This window comes from Pelodiscus sinensis, chromosome 4 (genome assembly GCF_049634645.1).
Source record: "Pelodiscus sinensis isolate JC-2024 chromosome 4, ASM4963464v1, whole genome shotgun sequence".
Classification (NCBI taxonomy): Eukaryota; Metazoa; Chordata; order Testudines; family Trionychidae; genus Pelodiscus; species Pelodiscus sinensis.
Window position 1 is genome coordinate 44,212,008 of NC_134714.1, and position 19,917 is coordinate 44,231,924.

The 19,917-nt window shown below is 44.1% G+C and overlaps 1 protein-coding gene across 1 annotated transcript; it reads left to right on the forward strand.

The window, feature by feature from the left end:
* The first annotated feature begins 239 nt into the window (after positions 1–239).
* PROX2 (prospero homeobox 2) lies at positions 240–13,062 on the forward strand. The gene is made up of 5 exons (XM_075926871.1): positions 240–427; positions 6,226–7,856; positions 9,244–9,353; positions 10,301–10,495; positions 12,009–13,062. Exons 2-5 carry the CDS (start codon positions 6,383–6,385, stop codon positions 12,192–12,194), a joined length of 1,965 nt encoding a protein of 654 aa, XP_075782986.1. The 5' UTR covers positions 240–427; positions 6,226–6,382; the 3' UTR covers positions 12,195–13,062.
* Positions 13,063–19,917: the final 6,855 nt, after the last annotated feature.

A 19,917-nucleotide genomic window follows, 5' to 3' on the forward strand; every position in this document is an offset into this window, starting at 1 on the left:
GTCAATGCATAGATATCCTGACCTGTAACAAGTTAGAACCTAGAAGCTAATGCACAGAGCTCTTTATGCACTATCTTTATGGTCCTATCTGAAAAGCAGACTTCACATATTAAAGACTCTCTGAACAGCTGACTTTCTGTGGTCCCCAGTGGCCCAGCTGCAGATACAAGGTCTCCCTCCCTGATCCCAGGCTCTGTCTGAACCTGACCTCTTCTTCTCTCATTTGCATATTCAGAAGCACTTGAAGCTGGTTGGCTGCTATTGGCTTTCCCATCCCTTTCTTTAGCAGGGACAAAGCTCAGAGGTTTCCTCAATGCCCCTGCCAGTGCTTCTGTGCTTCTTCTCATTTGCCAGTTTCCAGGCACTCTCTGGGAACACCAGGTACCCTGCTGGCACCTACCACCCTCAAACCCAAAGAGAGATCAAGGTGAGTGCACCTTCTCCTTGGGGAGGAGAGAAATTAAGTTGGTTCCTGTTCAAGATTTTTATTGAAATCTAACAATTTTGGGGAGTGTCTCCATGCAGAGGGCTTGCAGAACATGACTCTTCTGAGGTTTGCAGTGATTGTTGAGGAAGGTTAAGAGAGTGTATTTTCTGGAGGTGTTGAGGGTATCCTGGCTATTTGGGGTGTCTATTCTCGGAGAGGTTTGGGGGTGTCTGGACATTTGGGATGTCTGCTTGGGGACATCTGGCTGTTTGGGGTGTCTGCTCTTGGGGAAGCATGTGGGGTGTCCAGACACTTGTGGTGTTTGTTCTCAGGGAGGTTTGGGGTGTCTGGACACTTGTGATATTTGTTATTAAAGAGGTTTGATGTGTCAGGACATTTGGAGTGTCTGTTCTTGGGGTGGTGACCAGAGGCTGAGTAGCCTCATTTTGGGTTTTTTCTCCCCTTTGTCTTCTTATAAAGGAGCCTGGGTTGCTAATAGTAACACTCAGCATATGTGTGGAGTGCTTTACAAACATTTCACTAATTAATCTGATGAAAGAGCTGAAGGCTCAGCCAGCAAAATGGCAGAGACTATTCACTAAAGAGCAAATATACAAGTAGGGGCAGGACCTCCATTACCATAAACACTGACCTAGATCAAACCTGAACTCTAGGGCATTAACATGCATTGACCTGTGATCTCTTTCCTTCTCCACTAGTCCCCTCCAAAACATTTTGGTTGTCCCCCAGTAGCTGAGGTTGCCTATGTTATAGAGACTGAAAAAAGCTGGGCTACGTCTACACTGGCCACAATTTCCGGAAAAGCCATGCAAATCAGGTAAGTCAGGACAGGGAAATCCGCGGGGGATTTAAATATCCCCCGCGGATTTCCCTATCCTGACTTACCTGATTTGCATGGCTTTTCCGGAAATTGTGGCCAGTGTAGACGTAGCCCTGGTGTGTTCAGTGTAGGTCAGTGATCTGGGGCTATCCATAGCAGCCGTGGATGAGACCCGTGTGCACGCAGTTGCTGTGGGCCCAGGAGAAGAGGCATTCCTTGCAGAAAAATCCAGTGTGTCAGAATGAAAAGGGAGTGAGCAAAATGTCTCCATCTGCTATGGAGGACAGGGTGTACATTCTGCTTCTAAAAGCAGATGCTTTGGAGGGAGGGATCTGAAAATTTTCAGTTTGTCCCCTGGGTCCCTGATGAGGGTGAACAGCAGGATTCTGTCTGGCCGCAGACTTGCAGCCCCAGACCTCATCTCTCCAATGCTGCTCTTTCTGAGGCTGATTTTTTTTGGTTCTGAATAGCTCATTGGGGAATGGCTGCTGGTGCACAGGGCACTTTCTGTTTGTGCCAAACTCCTCACAGGCCAGTGCTCACTCCTTACTTTTCAAAAAAGTAAAGAAAACCAAGAAAATCCAATGATGCTGAAACTGGGCTGCTGCAGGTGCTGCCATACCCCTTGATTCAAAGTAGTAATAAAAAATACCAAAGACATGATTTCCATCATCACCACCTCCACTATGAAAATTGTTCCAGCAGTCTTGTGAAAATTAAGCTAAAAAGGCCCTTTCAAGACCAATCAGCAAATGCTCAGTAACCCTAGCTAGCACTCCTCGCATGCAGAGGGGACTCTTGAGTGCAGCCCTGCTCCATCAGTTGGTTCTCTGATACCAGGCAAGTGCATTTACAGAACCCCTCATTCCAAGGAAGACAAGGAGGTGTAAGGAGCTTTTCAGGAGGGAGAAAAATAGATTGAAACTGAGGGTTTATGTGCCACTCTCTAGCAGCTCAGATTAATGGAAAAAGCTGGTTCTAAATATTGTTAGACAAGTTAAAAGATTATAACCAGTTCAATAGCTATCTATTGTTACTTACAGGGAGCCTATCACTTTGTTGTCTAAAACAAGAAAGCTTCAGTTTAAGGAATCTTTGACTTTACCTTTTCATGTTAAAAAAAAGATAAGGCACCGTGAGAGGATGAAGTGCCAAAAGAAGGATGTTCTGCAATAAACTGGTACATTAAAGGACCAGTATTCAGTACATATGCCATATAGCCAAGCGGTCTGAGAGAGCTCAAGAAAGAAGTGGCTGAAATATGCAAATATAAGAATTATATATGGCTTTATTAAAATCAGCTCCTATACTAGAGGACTGGAGATGGTTGCAAATCTTTAAAAATGTTAATAGGAGTAATCTGGGGAATTACAGGCCAGTAACCCTTACTTCAGTCCCAAGTAAATAAACTGAAATAATCATGGGAATGAATAATGGGGAATGGATCACTTGATAATTGCCTGCTCTGTTCATTCCCTCTTAAGCACCAGGCATTGGCCACTGTTGGAAAACAGGATATTGGGCTAGGTGGACCTTTGGTCTGACCCAGTATGGCCGTTTTTACATTCTTATTAAAGACAGAATGATAATATGCCTAGATGAGCATATGGTAGAGATAAAATATCAGGGCATCTGTAAAGCCACACAGATATTTGTGCATGTCAATAAAACAGCTAGGGAGAAAAAAGAAATGATGCGATAGCTTACGAAGACCTTTTTTAAAAAAAAAAAAAAAAAAAAAAAAGCTTTGACCAAGCCATTTACAAGAGGTTAATAAAACTAAGCAGTCATTGGGTGACAGGCAAAGCGTTTTCATGGATTAGAAATGGGTTCAGAGACAGGAACCTTACGCTTTGTCTACACTGCTGGCTTTGCCGGCAGAGCCTAAGCAAATGTAGCACAGATTAGCATTTTGCCATGCTTCAGTTGCATAATTTAGTCAAGCCGTTTTTGTGCAAGGGGTTTTTGTGCAAAAACAAGCAGCGTGGATAGGTTTTTTTGCACAAAAAATCCCATCCACACTGGTTGTTTTTGCGCAAAAACCCCTTGCACACAAATGGCTTGACTAAATTATGCAAATGAAGCGTGGCAAAATACTCATCCGCGCTTCATTTTCATAGGCTCTGCTGGCAAAGCTGGCCGTGTAGACGTAGCCAAAGAGTAGGACTAAATGGTCAATTTGCAGCAGGATAAAAAGTCTCCCAATGTTGGTGGTTATATTTATTAATGATGTGGAAAAGAGGGAGAACAGAGGAGTGGCAACGTTTATCAGTAAGACAAAGGGTGTGTCTTCACTGCAGCTGAGAGCTTGTCTCCCTGCTTGGGCAGACAAACTCACCTTACTGGGGCTCCAGCTACCCACAGTCCAAGTCTGGGTGGCATCCCGTGCCCCTGTGACAATTTATAGCATGCTAATTCAAGCCCAGATAGCATGAGACTGTCTCCTGGGGCTGGTGGGCTTGCTTTCAGCTCCAGCATGGACATCCCCTAAGATATTTAAGTGAGTCAAGTCTAGAGAAGACAGCAAGAAACTTCAGAGCAACCTAACACAGTTGAGTGACTGAGTAGCATGATGGCAAACAAAACTCACTTTTGGCACAGGAAGTAACAATCTGAATTACTCACACACTGGTAGATTCTACATGAACTGTAAACACCCAGGAAAAAGCCCAAGGTGTTTGTGTAGGCAGTTAACAAGCAAACAGAATGTTAGGCTGCAAAAGAATGGCACATAAATCACTAGTGTGCCCTTCCCTGGAGTGCTGCTCAGTTTTGCTCACCCTGTCTCAAAGGGATATAGCAGAAGTAGAATGGGTTCAGAAATGGGTGACCAAAATGATGAGTGGCAAAGAGTTCTGTGTCAAAAGAGACTGAAAAGACAGGACTGTTCAGTTTAGAGAGACAACATGCTTAGAAGTGTGCAAAATAATGGAGAATCTAGAGAAGGCAAATCTAGCACTCCTACTTACCTTTTCTCATCAGATAAGAGTAAAGGAATGTTCAGAGAAATTGAAAGGCAACCATCTGGAAACTGATTAAAGAACATCTATTTAACACAATGCATAATTAACCTGTGGGACCCATGGCCACAAGATAGCATTGAGAAGAAGAGATTAGTATTATTCCAAAAAAGGATCAGATGTTTTTTAGGGTAATAAGACTGCTGACTGGGTTTACAGCCATGTAATCCAGCCACGAGCTGATGAGGGTTAAAAGGAAAAAGCTCTATCAGTGGATTATTCTGTAATTATCAACTACAACGTTTCTTGCGTCTTTCTCTAACCCATCTGGTACTGGCCATGCTCAAAGACAGGGTAATCAGGTATGGCAATTCTTATACTCTTAACTGCCAAATCAATGACTCAGGCTCTGTTCATCTAATTCCTCCTAGCTCACTCCTTTCCTTTGCCTTTTTAAATACAGCACGTAGAAATAAATGCAAAATGTTGTTTTAGCTCCATAGTTTGACTGTACATTAATAATTGGAGGCAATATTAAAGAATGTTACTGCTTCTGGATCACTGAAACCTTTGGATAGCTACAGCTCCACGGAGCCTGATGCTGTGTGTGTCAGGTCCCTCTTACTAAAGCACAAGTCCTGCTTGAATGTTTGTACCCCTATGCTGAGGTGCCCAGTTCTGACAGGCATCTTACTCAGGAACTAGCTGTGCCTTCTTTTGTGTGTGCATTCAGATGCCCAATGCTGGCAGAACCTGGTGCCATCTGTGCCCAGCCTCAGATATATAACATGCTACTAATCACTGTACTGCAGAGCTGGCTAGTCCTGAGTTGAGTGAAAGGTTTGATACCTTTATGTTTCAGGCAGAGTCAGAGTCCCCTGACCTACACTGTGTGGATGTAAAATCCTCAGTCACTTTCTGAACATGAGTGTTCATGTATCCAGGCCCTGGGAAGGATGTAGTGAGGCCACCACATAGAGATGAGGTGTATGTCTATGGCCACAACCACACACATGGGAAAGCCTTGTGAGATTAGAGAGACACAGAATGTTGAATGCATTCAACAGCATAAGTGAGCATAGAAACACAAAGATGCAGGGTTCCTGAGGAGCAGTCAGATTTCTCGTTCAGAGTCCAAAGGGGTTTTCTGCAATGGGATTAAGCCAGGATAGTCTGTGCTGAAGTGCACCTGTAAGTGCCACCTTTTACAATACCCAGCTCAAGATGAGGAGCTTCTAGGATGCAGCTCTCAGTTCCCCTTTGTAAACTAAGGGGCACTTCAGAGAAACTCTAGCAAGGTTGAAGCTTAGTTGAAACAGACCTTGGATCTGATATGTGGGTATTTATACCATTCATCACCACTGCAATCTGAATGCCATAGGGGGTTCCATTGATACACTATGTAATCTAATCAATGTGGTCTGTGGTTCTGTCTGTTTTCTATCTCTAGGCATTTACATTGCACCCAATGTCTAGGCTTCTCTTCTGCTGGATGGGGGGCACAGATGAAGTTTATAACACATTTAATATTACTATGTATTGGGAAGCTTGGGCAAGGAACTAAAGCTTGTTTTGCCCTGAAGACAACAATGAGATTTGGGATCATTTTAACCTTTGTGGAAGAATAATCCAAAGCTATAGGGTGACTGCATAGAAAGCTCTGTCTCTTGTAGCTGATAGTACCACTGTTCCTGGGGATGCAGCCAATACACTGTGGCTGCAGAGAGAACCTGAGCCCAACCTGTTTGAAGATTAAGACCAGACCCATGAATGACCAGATATTGAATGGGAAGCCCTTACACTGTCCTGAGTACCAGGGAGGTATGCTTGTGCTGTCCTGTGTTGCATAGCAGGTAAGCTCACGCATTTTGAAGTGGCTGGAGTCTTTTCAGCACTGGTGGGCAGGGAAGTCAGAGAGAATCAGCGAGGAAGAACTGTTCCCACACAAATGGAGAGTTGACAGAGTTCACTGGGTAACATTTCTTGTCTTTTCTCAGCTCCAGATCTTTGGCCATCGGGAACATAAAGCACCTGGCACATCAGCAGTTTCCAGGTCCTCAGGTGTTCAAGTATAACAAGTACCATAATCAAAACAACTGCTGAGTGGCAACTGTTCAGTGTCAGCTCTTCCTCTTCAAGAATAAGGAAAAAACTATGAATGGGAGCTGCATCGCTGAGCAGGATGGAGGCAACTCGAGTTCAGGACTGTCAGGTGGGCAGAAAGAAGAGCCCCGTCTCCAAAGAGACTCTTTGTTCTCTTCTCCCAGTGTGTCCATCATATCACAACTCCTCACCCAGACAATAGCTAACAGGGGACTGGATCCAAACCTCCTTTTCCCTTCCTTGCCGACAACGCAATCACCCCAGGAAGCCCGGGACTGCACATCTTTTAGGGAAGGGACACAAACCCTGGCCTCCCCTTTATGCTATACTCCACTCTTCAGTTTTGGTGACACCGACCAGTTCTATAATGAACACTTACAAGCTAAGAGGGCAAGAGTAGAAAGCATTATACAAGGTATGAGTGTCTCACCAAACCCCACCACACTCGGTACCAATGAAGAAAGAGACAGAGAATGCCCTGTGGAGAAAAGAAGTGACAACCATAGGGAGAACAAGAGAAAGCAAAAGCTTCCCCAGCAGCAAAGCCCACATGTAGCACAGCTGGGAGGAAGAGGCAGGAGCAGCTCCAGCACCAAGGCAGAGGAGTGCCACCAGCTGAAGGGACAGCTTCAAGTTTTGCAGCAGCAGCTGAAGCAGCTTCAAGAGAAATTTTTGCAGGTTTATGAGTTTGGTGATTCAGATCAAAGCCAAGAAGGGATAGTGAATACTATGCACTTATTGAAGGGGGAGCATGGAGATAGGCATGGGGCAACTAGTGACCAACACAGAGCTCTGTTTTGGAGGCACATCTCAGAGATGGAAGGTCACACTGTGTCAGAGGAAGAAAGGAGAATGGGTGAATTTTCCTCTGAAGAAAGAACCTTTTCTGAGACATTAAAACATGAGCTAGCCAGAGTGATATCTCAGGCTGTGGACACTGTTTTCCAAAAAATATCGCCTAAGCCACCAGGCCATCTGGCTCAGCTGTACAACAGCCTCCCAGTCACAGTGCCAGACAGCAAAAGAGACAATTTTGCCACTGAAGAATTCTCCCGCAGAAAATGGTTTGCTGGGGCTTCCTCCCAACATTTGCTAAACTCACTGACTGAAGCCCAGACAGAGGCCTTGTCACTAGTCATGGAGCAGTCTCCAGACTTTCATGCTCACCCGATCACTTCAAGAATGGCTAGAAAACCCTGCCATGTACCTAAGATGAATCAGCCCTTGGTCATGACTTCTCATGTTCAAGAAAAACAGATTCTTAGCCAGCTACTAGAATACAGTCAAAATAGCCATTGGAACAGCAGCCCTCACAGAACTGCTTCTTCCCCAGACAGGTCTTCTCGAGAGTCCCTAGATTTACCTTGGAGGGCAGTTAAATTAAAGTCATCAGTCACAAGACACCAGCAATATCCAATGTCCCTTAACTCCACCGAAAGGGAAAGTCTGGCTCTTCTTCCAACCAAGAAGGTAGAATGTGGAGAGCTGCACGCGATGATGGATGGGATGCCTTTCTCCTCAGTCCCTATATCCTTTATTAATCCTCAAAGATCAGTAGTTAAGAGTCTCAAGCACCAGTAGCTACTCCTATGGTTGCCCCTCACCTACATGCATGAAATAGAAATAGCATAGGGACTGACCGGCTAACAGAGTATCATCCATTACTGTGACAAAACATGCCATCATGCTCCCCTCTCACACTGTATTGGCAGAGGGATCAGCTAATTCAATCTGAGCTCTCCTGAAGGCCTAGCACATAAGCTCTTTCATTCAGGAAGGCTTTACTGAGCTTGGTTCAGAGCTCACTTTTTACTATTCCTGGTTGACCAGAAGGTGGCGCTAGTAGCTAACACTGCTCATCTTAAAGACAAACGGAAATCCACATGGAAGCCTGTGCCACCTTAAAGACATCTTTAAAGTCCCACAGGACTTCTCATTTTTGCAGATACAGACTAACTACCCCTCTGAGACTTGTCGAAAGGAAATGACACTGCAGTAGAATCTGAGTGCTCAGCTTTCAGGAACTCCCTTGCCCCCCATCTGACCTTAGCAGGGCCCTCATTAGTGACCAGTGTTCCCCAAGACAGGCCCATGGACTGACATTTTCTGCACACTTATAGTGAACACATTGGATTTTCAGCAAGCAGTCCAGTGGACTAGCAAAAGGACCATTTTGGTGCTAAAGCTCAGCACATCCAATAGACCTCACATTCAAACGCACTTTATACCCACTAACATATTATCCCTCTCCCTTCAAAGGTAGAGTACATGGGTGTCAGTGCCTTTATTTGACCCATGGGGCTACTGAAGTGCACATATGGAGTAACTTTCCTCAGGCCAAGTGGGTGTCAGCAACAAAGATGGAAATGGAACCCAGGCATTCCTGGCTCCCAATCCCAGTCTCAGGCCATCTCTTCAGTCTTGGCAGCCACATTACCATCAGCCAGGAAGGGGGTTCCTGCTGGTTGCTACTCTTCTGGGACTGTCACGGGGAGGTGTGCTCATTGAAGGAGTCTTTATTATTGGGGGTCAGTTAAAGGGCCTCCTCAGATAGGAATTCCCCAGGAGTACAGAGAATGGTGTGTCTGTGCAGAGGAGACATCACAGGTAAAGAGAAGATCACCAGAGGCATTGTCAGGAGTACATGGCTTTGTACAAATTCAATGCTTTGTGTGTGCACATGTAACCACCATAACGTGGATGTGAATCTGGGACCTCTGGAGCTTAGTGTAGACACCTCTACAGCTTGAGCTATAAAGCCAGCTGACTCTCAGCTTAGGCTGTAGAACTCCCTTGTTCTTATCTCTCACTGTAAATGGTCTAAGTGCCACTACATAGGACTGTGACCCACAGTCACTAGATGTGTGGGTTACCCATGCAAACAGGAAACATCTTTTCCTTGACTCCAGGGTAAATCCAGGAGGCTCTGACCCCTGGCCACCTGAAGAAGGCCAAGCTGATGTTCTTCTTCACTCGTTACCCCAGCTCCACTCTGTTGAAAACCTACTTCCTTGATGTCCAGGTACAGCTGCTTCACCCCACTCTGCTGCTCACCAGGCCTAACTGGCAGCACTGCCGGCTTCATGGGCTACTTTTCACACATGATCAGCAAAAACAACAGTCACTCAATGACAATTTGGTTCCAAACTCCCCAATTTCTGCCATTTAAAAAGAAATCATAATTGGCAACACGGTAGGGCAGCAGCTGCTGCTGCTGCTCACGTGAACCCGGGACACTTCTGGGTTTCTATCCTATTGCTGCCTCTCTGTCTGACTGGAGGAATACCACAGCCAAAAGCAGGATGACCAGATGCACTGATATTATCAGGACCCATCCCTATTGGATGGGCTTTGTCTTTAAATAAGCAATTCCCTTCCATTAACAAAAAGGGTCCTGATCTTTTCACACTTGATTATCTGGTCACTTTGGCTAAAAGGAAACTCCTTTGCAACTACCAGCAGGACTGTTCTTAAAGGTGTATGGGCCACATGGCTTCTGCTGGCTGAGGGAGGCTGATTTGGCCCACCTGCACATGTGCCTCAGTAGTAGCCACCTGGGGATAGCAGAGAGACAAGGACTGGAGAGCAGTGGTTCTAAAAATCTGTCTTCATGAGCCATGCAGTGCAGACTGAGAGTGTGAACCACTGCTTGCATAAAAGAGCTGTGCAAAACTGCCCCATGTGAATGCTGCAGATGCAATCTAAAAGGTGCAAGGTTTGTGTTAACAATCCTCTTTGAACAAGATTATAGAAGGCAAACTAGGTACCTTTTAGTTCATGCCCACAGCATCCACACCAGGGAATTACAGCTTTTGAGGAAGCTGGAATGGGTTCATTCTTTCACATTTTTGGGGTCTAAGATGTCTACCTTTAGTTTCTTTGCTGAAATCTAGTTCCTTCTCATGGCTCCAATGGGAACAAGCCTATGTTTAACCCATCCTTGCTCCTCTGGTGCATGTCCTTTTACAGTTTAACCGCTGCATCACTTCGCAGCTCATCAAGTGGTTCAGCAACTTCCGTGAGTTTTATTACATCCAGATGGAGAAGTTTGCCAGACAAGCTATCTTGGAAGAAGTTACAGATTCCAAGCATCTGATGGTTTCCCGGGACTCTGAGCTCTTCAGGGCTCTCAACATGCACTATAACAAGGGGAATGACTTTGAGGTAAAACTATGTTCAGCCAGGATGGAATCTTTGAGGTGCCCCAGAAGGTATCTAAGCCAACAGGTTTGCAAGTTGGGACCAATGCCATCCCTTAGCTCCCATCACAGAACAAAGGGAGAGAGGGGGAAACAGATTTTGATCATAATTACAAAGTATAGAAAAAACAGGCCCAAGGGCCTGCAGCCATAATTCTGGCATCACTCTAGCACACGTAACAGAATCAGCTGAGTTTGTGCTCAGAAATGCTTATAATGGTTTGGCTTAGGGGCTTGATGGTAAAAAGACAAGTGCAGGCAAGTCATTATGGGCAAGTCATTTCACAGGCCCTGGGAACCTGCAAATCTTATTGGTTGCAATGCCTGCTAGGAAATCAGCCCAGGCATACTTCACACTTGTCATCTTCAAAACACTTTACAGATATTGACAGGTTGCTCCTCACAGGTTCCAAGAATGTGATTGAGGAATTAACCCCATTATAGAGATGGGGAATCCAACATATAGCACAGGTGACTTGCCCCAGGCCGCAGACTGGGAGTTGTCACAGCTGGGAATGGAACTTCCTGGTTCCCAGTCCTGTGCTTATGCTGCTTGATCAGACCTCACTATTTGACTGTCTGTATTCTTATCCAGTGCCCATCTCCCGAGTCACCAACAGTGCATCTACACAGCAGCGTTCTTTCGGAATAACTGATGTTACTCTGAAATAATACTGTGCACGTCTAGACTACAAGCCTTTATTTTGAAATAATGTCGAGCTGAAGACTTCTTACTTTGACTCCTGTAACCCTCATTTCCCAAGGAGTAAGGGAAGTCGAAGGAAGTGTTCTTTCTTCAACTTCCTCCTGCAGTGTAGACCGCGCCAAAAGCCAAGTTAAGCTATTTTGAATTAATTCGACTGTAGCTTAATTCGACTTTAGCCCGGCTGTGTAGAAGTACCTCAAATGTCCAAGTCTTAACTGCCCAGGATTGGGCAGTGCCTTGGGTATTCTGGGACAATTTGCCTTCTTGTGGCCCTCATGGGAATATCACCATGCATGTGGAGGGGGCGGTCTGAGCTGAATGTCTGCTTAGTCTGAATCATGGGCTCTTTATATGGGAACATTATGAGTGCTTACTCACCATCCTGTAGGGCAGAGCTAAACAGAGCTTCTTCCCTAAATGGAGGAACTACAGCAGATTTCTGCTCTTGTGGTCGGAGGATGAAATAATATCCTGGTGGGAAGCACTATCTGGGAAAGTAGTGGAGGTTATTTGGGGGAATCAACAACCCTGCTATTCTGAATGAGCAGCTGGACCACTTGTCTGGGAGGAAGACTGGAGAAAAATACAGCTGCTGAGGAGCTGGGTACCCCACCCCTCAGGGGCCAGGAAGATTGCCACTACCTGTTACTGCTAGAGGGAGGCCAGAACCCCCCCGTGTACGTTTGGCAGGATGATCAGCAGCCCAGCCCATCCTCCTGGGACTCCCAGCACAGCACACACAGTTCATAAGTTTCTCTCTCTCTGTCTGCAGGTCCCTGATCACTTCCTGGAGGTTGCTAATGTGACTCTGCAGGAGTTCTTTAGTGCTGTCAGAGCAGGGAAGGATTCTGACCCCTCCTGGAAGAAACCCATTTACAAAATCATTTCAAAACTGGACCGTGACATCCCAGATGTATTTAAATCTTCCAGCTGCCTCCAAGAACTACTCCAGAATTAAATCTGCATGGCAAGGGGTCTAAGACAATGTCATGCTGCATCTTGATCAGAGAGGCTGGCCTAAGCTATGTAGCTGTTGGGTCTGGCTTACATTGTGGGTAATAGTACTAGCAAAAAAACAGCAATAGCATCATTTGTTATGATTATTTCTAATCTGGCCTGAGGCATGACCTCCCTCCTAGTGAGGCCTATCTATTCCATATTTGAACTTCCAGTATTTTATGTCACTCATTCTACCAGTGGTCACCAAACATTTTGCTTCACAGGGCTGGCAGCTGGGAGCAGAGCAGTGGGCATACAGTTGGCAGCTAGGGACCTGGGTGTGGAGCCAGGAGTACAGCCTCATATGCAGGGCCAGCACCTAGGATCAGGACTGGAGCTATGTGGTGTTCCCTCTTCACATCATGTAGAGTCTGGCCTGGTCCCCAGCAGCATTCTCTTCCCACCCAGAATGTTCCTGTATGCTCCCCACAGTTGGGAGACCTCAGTGTTATACTCTGTAGCTCAAACCCAGTGAGGCCTCATGCCTTGGTTCTACAGGGAAGAAGGACATACATACATCATCTGTCTGGAAGATCTAAGTTCTATTCCCAGCACTGCCCTACATGCTGTGTGACTTTGGGCAAGTCCCTTCTTGCTTTGGTATCCTCATCTGTAAAACAGGGCTAATATCATTCCTGTTTATTAATCACAGAGGTCCTTGATGGAGGGTCTTAATAAAGGGAAAAGACTTCTCGGCCAAGTGAAGTGAGGTTCTACACTCAATAGCAATTCTGTTTTTTCCATCTGTTTGGAGGTACGGTAATATGGTAACTTTTTAATACTATAATAATTAGTTTCAAAATGTCAGGCCTCAGGACTAGCATCAACAGGACAATCACCATGTGACACATGCAAAACAATAATTCCTACAATGGAGCAGGTAGAGGAAGTGGTTCCCCTTTCTAGAGCAGTCTCCAAAGTCAAAAGATAATTAAGGCTGTTGGTTTATCAAGCCAACAAATCAATGAAAGGAAAATGTCAAAAGGTCATTTTGAGAACTTATTCTTTATTTTGCAATAAAAAGTATTTAAAACTATTAAAAATCCAGCTCACTCTGCCACATTAAACATACATGGAGTCAAACAAATATTCACAGAATCTTGATCTAGATCTGGCTCGCTGGGATGGCAAATGGAGTCTGTAGAAAAACACTGGTATCTCATATTCTGAGTGATCATAGCCCCCAGTCTGGAAGGAATTTAGCATGTGACTAATCTGAAGTCATTGGGACTATGCACATACTTGGAATTTGGCAAAGGTTGAAGTACCCCTCTGAATCCATCCCAGTCTATCATGAGTTCATCCACATCAGCCTACTCTGCCCTTTGTTGTCACAGAGAATGCTCCTTGAAAGCCTTTTCCCCATACCAATCATTTTACACTTCCCCACTGATAACTTCACCTCTCTCAGGTGCATACCCCTCCACCCACGTCATAAAAACAGATTGGTAACTCACAACCAAAGCCAAGAGGTTCCCCAGCTCCCAAATGATGTGCAATGGTCCCAGCCTGCCATGCCTCAGGAGGCAACGTTCTATGTGCTGGCTCCCTTGCTTGCTTCACCAGATTGCACTTTGCTTGAAGGTAAGAAGTCTCATTTTGCTTGAAGGTAAGAACAAAAACAATCTAACCCATGTATTCCTAGTACTGAGCTTCCCCTTCCCTGTCATATTTGCTGGAATAAAATGCTCCGCCTTAAATGAATTATGCCTTTTTTAGATACTCACACAAAGGGAAGTGGATGATGGACAATCTGACTATGACTAAACACCCACATATTTGGACTGAAGCAGTGTGATTTGTTATTAAGTTTATTAATTTGTTCCAAAACTTCCCTAACGGACACCTCAATCTGGGACAATTCCTCAGATTTGTCACCTAAAAAGAATGGCTCAGGTTTGGGAATCTCCCCGATATCCTCAGCCATGAAGACTGAAGCAAAGAATTCATTTAGCTTCTCTGCTATGACTTTATCATCTTTCTGGCCTGTGCTGTGAGGCAGGGAACATATAGCTACCAATGTGTCAATAAGCACATTCCAAAACAAAAACATCCCCCTGCACACACTTCTCTTCCTGGGAAGAGGATGACAGAATATGTGACATATGCATAGTCATGTTGCTTAATGTACTACTGGACAGACACTCAGGCAGAGACCCTCAAAGGTATTTATGTACCTGAATATGTTATGTAGCTTCAGATACTACAATGATGAAAGTTGTGTAAGAATAGGAAAGCTTTCGCTTCAGATTAATGAGTGTGTCTGAGTGTCCGGGTAAACTGTTTTGGTACTGTTGGTGACACCATTTGTACACTCTTGGGCTGGCCTGAGTGACGCAAAGACCCACAAAGCATACAACTCTTTATAGCGTGATCCTGATCTTTCCCAGTTTAATTATGTATATTCTGGCAGTGCCCACAATGTGCTAGATCTTTTCCAAACACAGGACAAGAAAGAATCCTGTCTCAAAGAGCTTTCTAACTAAAAAGAAACACCATCAAAGTGTATAGGAAAGGGGTATGACATACAAATAAAGTGAACAGGGTTAGTGACCCATTTGTTTAGTTACATTAGATATTTCATTGCTTTGTAATTAATCCAGCAGGAAAACATTCTGGAGAAGACACTCACATAGACATGCTAATTGTACATTTTCTTTATTAAAATCAATTTTACACAACATACAAATATCTGTGGCATTTACACAAGTATAAGCAAAAAGAGATAACCATCACTTGAGATGAGTCTACTGTTGCCTTGTTTCCTTCAAAACCAGAATTTAAGATAAAAAATAAAAGATTAGACACTTCCCCTACACACCTTGCTTCCAGAAAGAAAACTCACTCCTCACCCACCCACTTCTAGACAGATTAAATCCAGACACGTCATAAGAATTATTAAACAATTATTTTATTTTTGCATTTATTCCAACCATAGCTATTACATAAATTAAATACAGGACACACAAAAAACACTGGGAACAATTCTTCAGCCTGATCATGACAATTAAGATACATCTTAATTGTATTTATGACAAAAGTGTTACCACCTCTCTGGACATAACAGCCAAACAGCAGGAACCCACCAGCCAAACCCCCAACGTGTAACTCCAGGCTATTATAATGATTTTGATGGCAGTCAAAACAGGGAGATATGAACACATGCTATGTGTAGACTGCAGAGTTTTTCTGGGATACTGGAGGTAACCTGAAAAACTCTGCCATGACCAGGGAACGTGTCTGCTTTTTAGGAACAGTCTCCAAAAAATCAGGCACGTTCTTTTGGCATCCAGGATGTTCTGAAAGTGGAGGTTTTTCCAACATGTTGGAAAAGCCTCTTCCGAAAAAATAAGCGGAAAAAAATACACAAATTGTGGTTCACAATTTGCATATATTTTTCCGAAAAAAACCTGGTAGTGTAGACATAGCCTAAGCCAGTGTTATAGATATATCCTGTGGATACAGCTAATCTGAGCTTGGTAAGGTTCTTCTGAGGCAAGAGAATCCATGCATCCAATTTGGTGCTATGCAATAGCTTGAAAGGAACTCTCAAATAGGAGAGCTTTTCTATTTTTGTTTACTTCAGATAATAAGATGTGTTTGCACTGAACATGCCACTCCAAAAGATTTCCAACACAATTAGATTTAGCATTTTGCTCTTGGTATGCAAAGCTGTTTAACTCTGAAAGACAAATGCCACATTCCTTTTCAGGATGCCTGCCTTTCAATGAAAAATAAAGTGATTAATTTGTAAAGTTTGTAGATGAAATAAAGTTTATAAAACACTTCCGAGTACAGTCCTTCAGGACAGAAGACACTAAAAACTATTGGAATCTGTCATTTAATGTATCTCTAGGACTCAGCATATTTTCCAGTACTCTGTCCACTTCTTTAGGAGATCAACTGTTTCCATTTATTTTATTAAGAGATCCACTCTTTTATAAAATAAATTTTGTGTCTTATTTCATACTAGAGACAAACTTAGTATGACACAAATGCACATTTATAAATTGGCTCATGGAAGTCCTTAAAGCTGTACTGATGAGATCAGTGGCCAGTCACTTTCTTCAACTTTGTGTGGCTGATCACATATTGTGGTTAATGTTTTTCTTTTCTTTATGTTCCTCTTCTGTCTTTTCAGTTGATAGTGTCAGATGTCAGTTTCATCTAATGTTTAGGTGTCAGCTTCTGTTTTTCCTTACAATTAGAGGTGTAACCTGTATGTAAGTGGCCCATCGGGGTTCTGTGTGGCCCACAAGACATTTTGCTTACTATTGCCCACATGCAGGGTTGCCAGATTCTGCTGGTTTCCATCTGCTTTTTTTTCTACCATTATTTTTAAAGTGACATGTACATAAAGCAAAAGCATGTAAAATAAGGTGCATGCTGATTGCACACATTGACTGTGAGAGCTGTGTGCTGCCTCCGCATCCAATCAAAGTGCTGATACAGTTCAATCAGCACACCATGTAAATTCCAGCACAGTTAACAAAACTGCCCTATCCCAGAAAACCATCTTGGTTACAACAATCTTGTGATCCACTGAGATGAAGGTGGGCCACTCTTGTAGCCCACTCACTAGCCTAGGTTGCCCCTCACTACTCTATGAAGTTAAGCTTTTCTTATTTTCCTTATTTTAATATCTTAAAGTTGAGTTCAACTTTGACTATTGTTAAAGGGTTTCTTCATTAGTATTTAAAAAAAAGTCTCAAACTCTCAGATGCTACTGAGATTTAGAACATAGATGTATTATCAACCCAGATGCCCAGTCACAGCGTGGCTTTGGCTGATAAATGGCCCCAACGAGACAACACACTGAATATTAACCTTAACTGTATTCAGGCATCTATGGTTTTAAGACAGAGTCTTTTATTCCATGTGGAACATGAAGATGGGAATGAGAGTTTTAATGAAGATCAGAATTTTTAGGTACAACACACCTTGCAGATACAATTTAAGTTTGATCTGTGGTAAGCATCACTGAAGACACTTATCCTTGTGATCTCTCCTCCATGAGTGCAGGGCACGTCTGCATCCTGTTAAAATACCATGAAGGTCAATGTTGGAAAGAGTTCCTTTGTGTGATTCAAGGCTTGATAAATCCAAAGTGATTGCTACATGGGAAGCAGCAAGTATTTTTCTAAATAAATCAGGCTCAAAGGCAGTTTATCAATAAGCAGAGACAGCAGTAAAAAGATTTTGCAACTATAAATCATAAGACAAGGCTGGGTTTTTCACAACATAGGCTAACTACAACTGTGCATTTTTCTTTCATGAGACTACTGACAAATGACATTTTAAAAATTCACCCATTTTCAAAACACAAGTCCTTATCTCAATTAAGTAAAATTATCCTTAGCAGAAATGTAACCAGACTATTCTTTGCGAGACTGCTATTCATGGTGCTGCAATTTTTCATGTCCATTTTAACACTTCCCATTCTTCATTTTGCTGGTAGTTAGGGATTGTCTTATTGAAATTACCTTTGTGGCAGAGCTGGAGACTAGGACATATTTGTAAATATATTAAGCCGTTTGTGACTGCAACTACTTAAACAAACCTTAATTAAGTTCTAGCAAAGCAAGTATATTCAGGAGGCTTTTTCTTTTTGAGAGAAAAATTCATACATCAAGGTTAAGGAACAACAAGTCCAATAATAGTGGAACGTGCTACTTACGCATTATAGAAGGTCAACTAATTAGGGCACAAAGTTCTTATAGTACTTTGATTTGCTTTAAGGCAGCCCACCTGTACTCCGCCTTATTGAACACAATGCTCTCCATGTCCATTCAATTTCATTGAGAAAATGCATTGAGAAAATCAAAGTACGTAATGAAACAGAAAAAACACAGTTGAAAGATCTAGATGCCATATTGGGCTGGACAGATCCAGCTGGAAAAACAGCATAAAGACAACTGACTTCAACACTACACACTCATTTATTGAATGTTACATAACATACATAATTGTAAACATGAAAAGGGAAGCAACCATTCATATTCCATAACAGTAGTTTGTTTTATGCTACAACAGGCAATAACAGGAGGGAGGCAGTATCCCGAGGTAGGCTTGGAGTTAACAGTCCGGCAGCTTGCAGATCTGCTCTACCAAAGCCAGCATCATCCCCGTCCTATTGGGTAACTGCATGCCCTACGGATGCCCAGAACAGTCACCTGGACTAGGAAAACTGCTGAAGAGACTTGTGCCCTGGTTCAGTGGGCAGTTACCATTGGTGTAGCCCGAAAAAGTTGTCGAGAACCTAACAGACTAAGGTCAGCCATAGCCAGACCGACTGAAAGGGGCACAGGAGGTTGAGGAAAGGACTGAGGGGTGGATCCTGAAAAGTGACTAGGGCACTGTCCTCAGGCACTTCCTCAATATGCCTGCTTCTGGCTTCCTTAGCCTAGAAGAACCAGGCTGTGCAGATGAATGGAAAAAGAACTGTTACTTACCTCATAACTGTGATTCTTCGAGATGTGTTGCTCACGTCCATTCCAATATAGGTGTGCGCGCACAGCATGCATGCATCGTCGGAAGATTTTCCTTCAGCAGCACCCTTCGAGCCAGTAGGGGGAGCCCCCTACAGTGGAGCCGATATATCAGTGCATATATACCCTGCTGGTTCCCTCCCCACTCCAGTTCCTTCTTACCAGTATGGAACCAGCAAAGAAGGGGGGTGGGTGGGGATTTGGAATGGACATGAGCAACACATCTCGAAGAATCACAGTTATGAAGTAAGTAACCGTTCTTTCTTCTTCGAGTGATTGCTCATGTGCATTCCAATACAGGTGATTCCAAAGCAGATTCTAATTAGGCGGGGAGCCGGCGAAAGGATTCGCCTGAGCTAAGGACCTCCCTACCTAGGGCAGCATCCTCTCTGGCCTGCTGCGGAAGGGCATAGCGGTTAGCGAATGTGTGGACTGAAGACCACATGGCAGCCCTGCAGATGTCTGAGATGGGAACCTGCGTGGCGAAGGCGGTGGACACTGCCATCGCCCTTGTGGAGGGCGCCCAAGGGGCGGGGCTGGCATGCCTGCTAACGAGTAACACTCTCTAATGCAGGAGGTAATCCACGAAGCAATTCTCTATATGGATACGGGCTGGCCCTTCATGTGTTCCACAATGGCTATAAAAAGCTGCTGTGACTTGCGGAATGGTTTAGTCCTATCTAAATAAAAGGCTAACGCCCTTCGAATGTCTAACGTGTGAAGGACCTGTTCTTTCCCAGATGCGTGCAGTTTAGGGAAGAAAACCGGGAGAAAAATATCTTGGGAACTGTGGAAAGAGGAGACCACCTTCGGCAGAAAAGCCGGATGGGGGCGGAGTCTGACTTTATCCTTAAAGAATACCGTGTAAGGGGGCTCACACGTGAGTGCCCTAAGCTCGGATACCCGCCTCGCAAATGTGATTGCTACCAGCAGAGAAACCTTATACGACAGGTGATGGAGCGAACAGGTAGCCATTGGCTCAAAAGGGGGTCCCATAAGCTTAGAGAGTACCAGGTTTAAGTCCCACTGAGGGATGGGGGCCTGTACCTGTGGGTAGAGTCTATCCAGACCTTTTAAGAATCTGTTCACCATCGGGTTAGCAAACAGTGTTTTGCCCCCTTCCCCTGGGTGGAAAGCCAATATGGCTGCCAGGTGGATCTTAATGGACGAGGAAGACAGGTGCTGGAGCCTAAG

Bases quoted from the DNA above. Each gene is read 5' to 3' on its own strand.
- PROX2 (XM_075926871.1), top strand. From the start codon at position 6,383: ATGAATGGGAGCTGCATCGCTGAGCAGGATGGAGGCAACTCGAGTTCA. The intron at 9,354-10,300 runs GTACAGCTGCTT...GTCCTTTTACAG, and splicing joins CCTACTTCCTTGATGTCCAG to TTTAACCGCTGCATCACTTC. The intron at 10,496-12,008 runs GTAAAACTATGT...CTCTGTCTGCAG, and splicing joins ACAAGGGGAATGACTTTGAG to GTCCCTGATCACTTCCTGGA.